The sequence below is a fragment of the Heliconius melpomene genome, chromosome 17 (genome assembly GCF_056956725.1).
Source record: "Heliconius melpomene rosina isolate 202511_hmr_F chromosome 17, ASM5695672v1, whole genome shotgun sequence".
Classification (NCBI taxonomy): Eukaryota; Metazoa; Arthropoda; class Insecta; order Lepidoptera; family Nymphalidae; genus Heliconius; species Heliconius melpomene.
Genome location: NC_140405.1, coordinates 7,386,791 through 7,394,622, shown reverse-complemented (window position 1 = coordinate 7,394,622; position 7,832 = coordinate 7,386,791). Strand labels below are relative to the sequence as shown.

The window sequence follows — 7,832 nt, the reverse complement described above, 5'->3', positions numbered from 1 at the left end:
AACAATATCACCACTATCACAGATATTTAATAATTAGCAGTTAATAATTGAGCATAATGATATTATATTTAAAGGAATTCTTTTTCGATTGTTAATTATATTTTCTTATAATTTAATATATTTTAAAGCTAAAAAAACTAAGTAATAGTAATAAGCTACGGTACGGTGCCATATGGTACGGTATTATAGATTACGACACTGTCCAGATTTTACTTTTTACCATAGATTGACAACGATTTGCTAATCCCTTCTAAGTTCTGACCAATCTCAATCATCTCATCTCTATTCTACGTGACTTTGGCGCTAAGAAAACTATGCTCAAATTGCACGCCTAAAAGCCATAAAATGAGAAACGGAGCAGACTCTTGACTTGAGTTGTCATCTGTCATTTCTAAATTACCTCTGGGGTACACGTATTTTTGAGACACATTTTGTGTATAAAGACTAAATTGATTTTGTTTTTCTTATATATCGTGTACATAAATAAACAATAATGCAGGGCCCTGCTGTATTTATGGATATATCCCTTGAGGATCAAGTAAGTTCACGTGAACATAACCTGAATATTGGTTATGTTTGTAGATACATGTATCATATATTTAATTATATTCCTGTTGTTTACGACAGAAGCCAATATTTTACAGTTTACTCTTCTTAATCATAATTATTTTTATGTTATTAGTAATTATTTGATGTAATGAAAACATTATTCTACATTTACGTACTTGTATCTTTTCACACTACTATATTTTTGCTTAAGGCTCAAGAATTGCGAAGATATTTCAAGAGTCTGGGCGCTGAAATATCAGAAGAGAAATCCCCAAAAGGTATTGAGGATGATTTACATAAAATTATTGGAGTATGTGATGTTTGCTTCAAAGAAAACAATGAAGCAGATGTTGAAGCAATTCTCAACAGTATTGTCTCAATAATGGTTTCTGTATGTATGACATTAAGATATTTATTTATGCAAAAATATTTTAATAATTTAGTTAATAAATAATAATTTGTTTTACAGATACCTTTAGAGAGAGGTGAAAACTTAATCCTTGCTTTCAGCCAGAGATTAGGTAAAGCACCAGGACCTAAACTTGGCATGGTGTCACTTCAATCGTAAGATTTATTTTTGCTATCTTTTCTTTGCAGCTTCATGTTTAATCCTCTATATAGCAGTAGGGTAGGTAGAGTGAACCTAGTGTTAAGACATTATTATCTTTCTTTGCCAAATTGAGACATTGCATGTGTTGAGTGGTTAGTCACATCAACATGCTTTAGCTTCCAAACTGAGGAAATGAAAGTAACTCATTCCTCGAATTCTATATAATCTAATTTTAAGTCATAATTCATGCAGGTAATTTCAATAAAAAAGGGTTTATATATAAGAGTAAAGTTTAATTCTAATTCTATGTTTGTAGGTTATGGAGACTTTATAATAATTTGGAAGCTAATTCACCTCTGAGGTACCATGTGTACTATCATGTAATAGAGCTAGCAGCCAGAGTGGGTTCAGTTGGAGAAGTTTTTAAGAGTGTGGACCAATTGAGACGTGAATTTGCTAGCTGTCCACCCTCAAATGAACAAATGCAGAAATTGTACAGACTGCTTCACTCAGTATTGAAAGACCAAAACAGGTATGGTATATATATTGTATAAAAAGTTGTAGTGGCTGTTATTACACATGTTTAAGATAAAAAAATTGTAAACATTGATATGAATTAAAAGTTAATATTGTTATCTTATTAATTGTAACTGATATTATCTGAGAGATTAAAATACCCTATTGGGTTGCTATTTGTTAGTAATTACTAATAATAATTAAAAAAAAATATCATTTCAGTGAATTAGCATCAAAGGTAATGATTGAATTGCTTGGCACATACACAGATGAAAATGCTTCATATGCAAGAGAAGATGCTATAAAATGCATAGTGACTGCATTAGCGGATCCTAATTCATTCTTACTGGATCCACTTTTAGCCCTCAAACCTGTTCGTTTCTTAGAAGGAGAACTTATTCATGATTTATTAACTATATTTGTATCAGAGAAATTGTCAAGTTATCAGGCATTTTACAAAAATCACAAGGAATTTGTTCATTCTCAAGGTATTTATTATATTGTATACATACTAAATTATTAAAATGGTAGAATCTATAGATATCAATATATATGTATGTATATTATTTGTTTGATTGATCTTTCAAATTTCAGAAACTGGTTTGAACCCATAACTATCTTGTTCACAGTAAGAAAGCTTTCATATTTTTCTATTTCTCATATTTTTTTATTTCTATTTTCTTAAATTACAGGTCTAAATCATGAACAAAATGTAAAAAAGATGAGGATACTCTCGTTCATGCAGATGGCAGAGTCTAATCCTGAAATATCCTTTGATGATATTGTTTCTGAACTGCAAATAGAAGAAAAGAATGTAGAAGCATTCATCATAGAAGGTAATTAAGTTATTTTAGTAGCTTTCAAATATTAACTTTCAAGTATTAAGAAAAGTTATGTAGCAAAACTTCAACTTGTGTCTCTTGGAAACCATCCAAACAATTTTGCTACATTAAGCCATACATTCTTATTAAGGAAATCCTTTTATATTTTTCTATTTATTACACCTTATTTTTTTTTACAGCACCTCTGTGAGATTTTTTACAAATTTTCGCTATCCATGGATTATTCTTAAGAATAATCATTTGGCAACAGTAGATGCTATTTATTAAATACTTTAACATTTAAAAAGTGTGAGTTTGTGTTACACTACATTCAAATTTTTATGTTTAGAATTTTTGTTTTGTGTATGACTTGACAAGCCATATTCAATTTGTAGACACATTTTTAAGCTACTTTATTGTAGTTCAGAAGTCCAAATAAATAATTCTGAGTGGGAATAAAACCCACATCCGACGCGCTTGCGAATAGATAGGCCGCGCTGCTGCGCCACGACGACTTCAAAATTTATATAATACATAAATTACTTTAAACATACTTGAGACCATTTGAACCCCCAGTACTGAAGACCCGCCTAGTCCGCGCGCGCATGGACCAGGCGTCGCGCTCGGTCCGCGTGTCCAGCACCATGCACCGCACGTTCGGGCGCGCGCAGTGGCAGCAGCTGCGCGACGTGCTGCTGGCGTGGCGCGCCAACGTGCACCACGCGCAGGACTCCATGAAGTCGGTCGCCGCGGCGCAGATTGAGTACAATAAGCAACAGAAACCTTGATTTTTTGTATAGTAATTTTGATAATAAATAATGTCGGTCACATGTGTTTTGGATTTTATTTCTTTGTACTGCTAATGGGATTGTTCATTTGCATATGGTAATTTGGATGAAATAAGTAATTTTGAAGTCGAATTTTGAATCATGCTTATCATGAACGTTTACAAGTTATCGGGTAAATTGGTAATATGACCAATATTTGATAGATTGGTATATTATTGCTGTGCTGCTATCAGCATAAAAACTATTCAGGTATTTAGAGCTTAAAGAATAAACAGTGACAGTAATATAAAATCAATTCAATTTACTGTCATATTTATAAATAAGAAAGTAGAATTCACTAAATCAACGTATATGGATTACGACCCCGAACACGATGGATGTCTTAGTAACGTATTTAGACCATTTGTTTGCGTCACATTGTTTCTATTGCTGGGGCTTCAAGTGTATTCATATTTGTGGGGACAGCAAGATTCATTAGAAGGAGACTTTTCGGACGTTAAACATGTAGTGATGCAACTTACTCGTGGTCTATCAGAGGTTGATTGTTTGTTATACTCTATTTAAATAACATAACTATTGCTTTCGAAAATAAAAATAAATATATAGATGTTAGAATAAAAAATAATGCATTATAGAATTCCTTTAAGAAATTATATTATTAGGGTAATTATATTATCTTATTAGATTAATCGTAAGCATGAAAAGCTTCAAGGTGAGATGGAACGTTTGTCGTCAGCGTTACCCGCAGTAGCGACGGCCGCCGGGAGGGCCAAGGATGCCCTAGAACCCGCTCGTCGAATGAACAGCCATTTAGTTGATGCCCGTGATTATGATCGACAGGTAATGTGTCTAATATTATGTGCTATATGAATTTACCTAGAAATTGTATTTTGCTTAATAGTTTACAAAAACTCAGCTTCCGTACCAATTTCAGGATAGTAGTTTCAACAGGAAATACAATTTATAAAAGTTGCCAAATTTAATTTGAGAGCATATATACCTACCTACGTTTAGTATGAAATTAACTACAAATATTACCTACTTTGTAATTTTTTTAGACATACTAAACTTCAATTGTAGGTGGCAGATTACGCATTAGAAACTGCTGGTGCCCGCGTCGTTGACACTGGAGATACAATGGAACATTTCATCTATGAGTCACCAGTAACGTGGATGGTCCATGTAGTCACATCTCTACTTTGCCGAGAATGTCCTGGTGCTAGTGCCATCATTCGACCAGGAACTTTACCCGGAGAATGCTGGGCTTTTAAAGGGTCCAGAGGAGAGGCGACGATAAGGCTACTGGGGACAGTAAATGTGAGCGGTATTAGCTTGGAGCATATTGCACCGCACATCTCACCTACTAGGTAGTAATATAAATAGTTAGTTAAAATTGTATTTCAGCTATCAGTCGATAATTAGTATTGCATGAAAATTTGTTTCTTAGAGAAATATCCTCGGCGCCACGTCTGTTTCAAGTTGAAGGCCTGGAGTACCGTGGCGATCCCTACCCACACGATTTTGGCACCTTTGAGTATGAAAAAGATGGAAAGCCCATTCAATATTTTGAAATATTGAATCCCTCGCATAAAGGTTTCAACTTAGTTCGCTTTAAAATACACTCTAATTGGGGACACACGGTGTATACGTGTGTATATCGGATAAGAGTCCACGGTGAGCTTGTGGGGGCAAATTTGCGTGCCCCAAAAGACGATGAATTATTTATTGAAAATGAGTGAATATTTATAACATGTATGTACGTGCCTTATTAATATAAATAATTATGTAGTTTAATAGATGGAATTGTCGTTTTAAATTAATCTATATTTTAGAATGATATAATTTCAGATATACCTACACAGCTATTCTAATATTAAATATTTTAAGTACAGACAATTTTATATTAGTATTTACATATTAGTTGATAATGATTGTGGAATATTGCATATAAATATACATGCACGTGTTTCGTAAGAATCTTGTACACCTACATAATGCTTCTTTTATGTGTTTCTTTTCCATCGCCGTCATATTAGATGCATTAATGCCAGGTGCCCCGTTCAGTACCACTGCATTGTGCCTTGCACAAAACGAGAGAAAGCCCAACCCTGAGGATAGATGTTAATCTGGGTGTCCGGCAGCCGAATGCTATAAAATGTGTCTATTGTTGTTCTACAAAGCAACAAAGCACATAAATTAACATCAGCAAAGTGATCATGAGCCCCCGCGGCGCGGCCGAGCTAATGGGTTGACCATCGGGCCCCGCTTTGTACGCCGCGTTGCACCATGGACATGGACATGTGAAAGGATAATATATCGCTAAGTAAATAAATAATGCTATGGTTGAATAGCAAAAAACATCTCTTCTTACCTTGTTTTTGCCATATCGCAGAAACTTTAAATTTTTTTTTACACGTTTTCTTTACATATAATCTGTATTTTGCGACGACATATAAGTAACTTTTCAACTTTTCTTCTATTTAAAGACATTTTTAATTAGTACCTAGTAGGTACCCTTGTAAGCGCGACAGTTGTGGCTTTGATTCCAAGTATTTAAATTTACATTTTCTTTACTGTGATAACGAGGCAAAGTACAGCGGTGTGTCGTATTAAACAGAAGTGTCTTAAATGGGAACGGAGTGTCTTAATTGGGAACAGTAGGTCCCCAGGTTCTCTCTACCTATTCTGCTATGTGAGGGATACAGCGTGATCAAAAATCCCATGTAATGTAACCTACACCTCGAACGTATTTGAACACAAGACACATAGGCCGAAAAAGCGAACCGTACTATATTGCATCTAGAATATGTGTAATAGGTTAGGATAGGTTATTATTTACGTAGAAGAAAGAATTCCAATACCAAACAGTAAATCTTACTGCTCCTTGTGGAAAAATGCGAACTCGATAAATGTTGCAATAACGAAAACGAAACTAATAGATATATAATATTATCAATGAATATGTGTCTTTCTAGTTAAAAATTGTAATGATGAAAAATGTTATACTAATATGTTAACAACTTTAATTAAACTAACATAACTTCTCCGTTTGGCCTCTAGCCGACTATATTCTAAAAACAAAAGCTACTACTACTGTACTAAATTAAAATTATAATTCAAAGCAGAAAATTTTTTTTCAAACAATTAGTATTTTAAAAAATAATTATTTACGACTAAAATATACTATATTACCTACTGTATATTTATTAAGAATCGGTAACAACTATGTTTTTTTAGCTTCACTCTGTCTCCTGCCGCACAGAGCACCCTGCTCTGGCAGGCAGAGGGAAACTAGTGTCAAAACACTTCGTTCCCAGTAAGACAACTGTCGTTGTCCGCTTTCCGCCGGGTTAAGGAGGCATTGCATGTTGAGTGGTGGAAGTGAACGCCGAACAACTATGTTACTTTCTATAAATAAGTTATATGCATACAATAGCTAGATATAGTTGTATTACCATGGTCAAAGGCAAGACAGGCGTAAAATCTTTAGCAAGAAGAGCAAAGTTACTAATGGATTCACGGTCTAAGTATATCATGAACTATTTTTCTTTAAAGAAATTTTGGCAAATAGACAGCCTTTGTAAAGGGTAAAAGTATCTTTTCATGGTACGATGTTGCCGGCTCCGCCTACGTACATACATTACTCAATATTAATGATCCGTTGTTAGTTCAAATGACTCTCGTAGTTTACTTGAGGGTTATTAATGATAAGCATTTGTGTCCAGATTCTTCTCTTTGGTCACCTATTTAAGAGAAGAGTTAACAATGCCATATTAATAATGGATTGACATATGCTACCTATACGTCACATTTTTTTTTATTCGCTTTATGCTGTATCTCACACATAGCAAGGGAACGGGAACCTGGGACCCTAGTTTTAAGACACTCCATTCCCGTTAAGACACTTTGGTTCTCTACATTGCGCCGAATTTTGGAGGCATTGCGTGTGACGGAAACTCGGGTTCGATCCCCACTCGAGGAAGTGAAATATTTATTTACGTTAATATTTCCATTTCTTCGCTCTGGTGTCGAGGCAAAGCGTGGCGTTGAGTTCTGTCACTCAGCGCGCAATGCCTCCAGAATTCGGCAGAAAGTGGGGAACTGAGTGTCTTAACACTAGGTTCCCTCTACCTACCCTGCTGTGTGCGGGACACAGCGTGAAGATGATTTTGATTTTTTTATTTTATTTATATAATTTCCAAAAAGTAATCTAGCCTAAAATTTCAAAAATTTACTACCTTCATTGAATACGTATCGTATCTCTTTAATCATTGTTATCCAAAGACTACAATGTGTCATCCGCCAAAATATTTAACAAATATTTCTAGGCTATCGCTCGTGAAAGGCTTGCTTCGGTAAAGGATTACCGACAGCATTTTTACGGTTGAATGTGTCACTATAGCGTAGTAGGTAGCGCACCACTCGTTCGATCCTTCTGTCGACTTCCGCGTTTGGTCTGAAATAAATTAATTATTTGGTATTTTATTTATAAAATACCAAATTAAATATGAAGTTCATAGATTTTCAAGATCATATAAATATACTTAAAAAATGTAAGTTTAATTTTATATAGGTATTTACTTCATTTAATTAGGTAGGTAAGTAAAA

The 7,832-nt window shown here is 34.3% G+C and overlaps 2 protein-coding genes across 2 annotated transcripts; both read left to right on the top strand.

The window, feature by feature from the left end:
* Positions 1 to 370: 370 nt before the first annotated feature.
* eIF3m (eukaryotic translation initiation factor 3 subunit m) lies at positions 371 to 3,269 on the top strand. Its single transcript, XM_085201287.1, has 7 exons — positions 371 to 538; positions 761 to 940; positions 1,019 to 1,113; positions 1,416 to 1,631; positions 1,838 to 2,103; positions 2,308 to 2,451; positions 3,013 to 3,269. The coding sequence occupies exons 1-7, from the start codon at positions 494 to 496 to the stop codon at positions 3,222 to 3,224; spliced, it is 1,158 nt and encodes a 385-aa protein (XP_085057413.1). The 5' UTR covers positions 371 to 493; the 3' UTR covers positions 3,225 to 3,269.
* A 306-nt stretch (positions 3,270 to 3,575) lies between these two features.
* On the top strand, positions 3,576 to 4,963 carry LOC146530086 (SUN domain-containing protein 3-like). The gene is made up of 4 exons (XM_085200036.1): positions 3,576 to 3,761; positions 3,909 to 4,064; positions 4,305 to 4,591; positions 4,672 to 4,963. The coding sequence occupies exons 1-4, from the start codon at positions 3,576 to 3,578 to the stop codon at positions 4,961 to 4,963; spliced, it is 921 nt and encodes a 306-aa protein (XP_085056162.1).
* Positions 4,964 to 7,832: the final 2,869 nt, after the last annotated feature.

What these genes read in the sequence shown, in the direction of transcription:
- LOC146530086 (XM_085200036.1), top strand. Translation starts at nt 3,576, where the DNA reads ATGGATTACGACCCCGAACACGATGGATGTCTTAGTAACGTATTTAGA. An exon ending in CCCGTGATTATGATCGACAG is followed by an intron (nt 4,065 to 4,304) that starts GTAATGTGTCTA and finishes CTTCAATTGTAG; the next exon opens with GTGGCAGATTACGCATTAGA. An exon ending in CCGCACATCTCACCTACTAG is followed by an intron (nt 4,592 to 4,671) that starts GTAGTAATATAA and finishes TTTGTTTCTTAG; the next exon opens with AGAAATATCCTCGGCGCCAC.
- eIF3m (XM_085201287.1), top strand. Translation starts at nt 494, where the DNA reads ATGCAGGGCCCTGCTGTATTTATGGATATATCCCTTGAGGATCAA. An exon ending in ATATATCCCTTGAGGATCAA is followed by an intron (nt 539 to 760) that starts GTAAGTTCACGT and finishes TTTTTGCTTAAG; the next exon opens with GCTCAAGAATTGCGAAGATA. An exon ending in GGAATTTGTTCATTCTCAAG is followed by an intron (nt 2,104 to 2,307) that starts GTATTTATTATA and finishes CTTAAATTACAG; the next exon opens with GTCTAAATCATGAACAAAAT.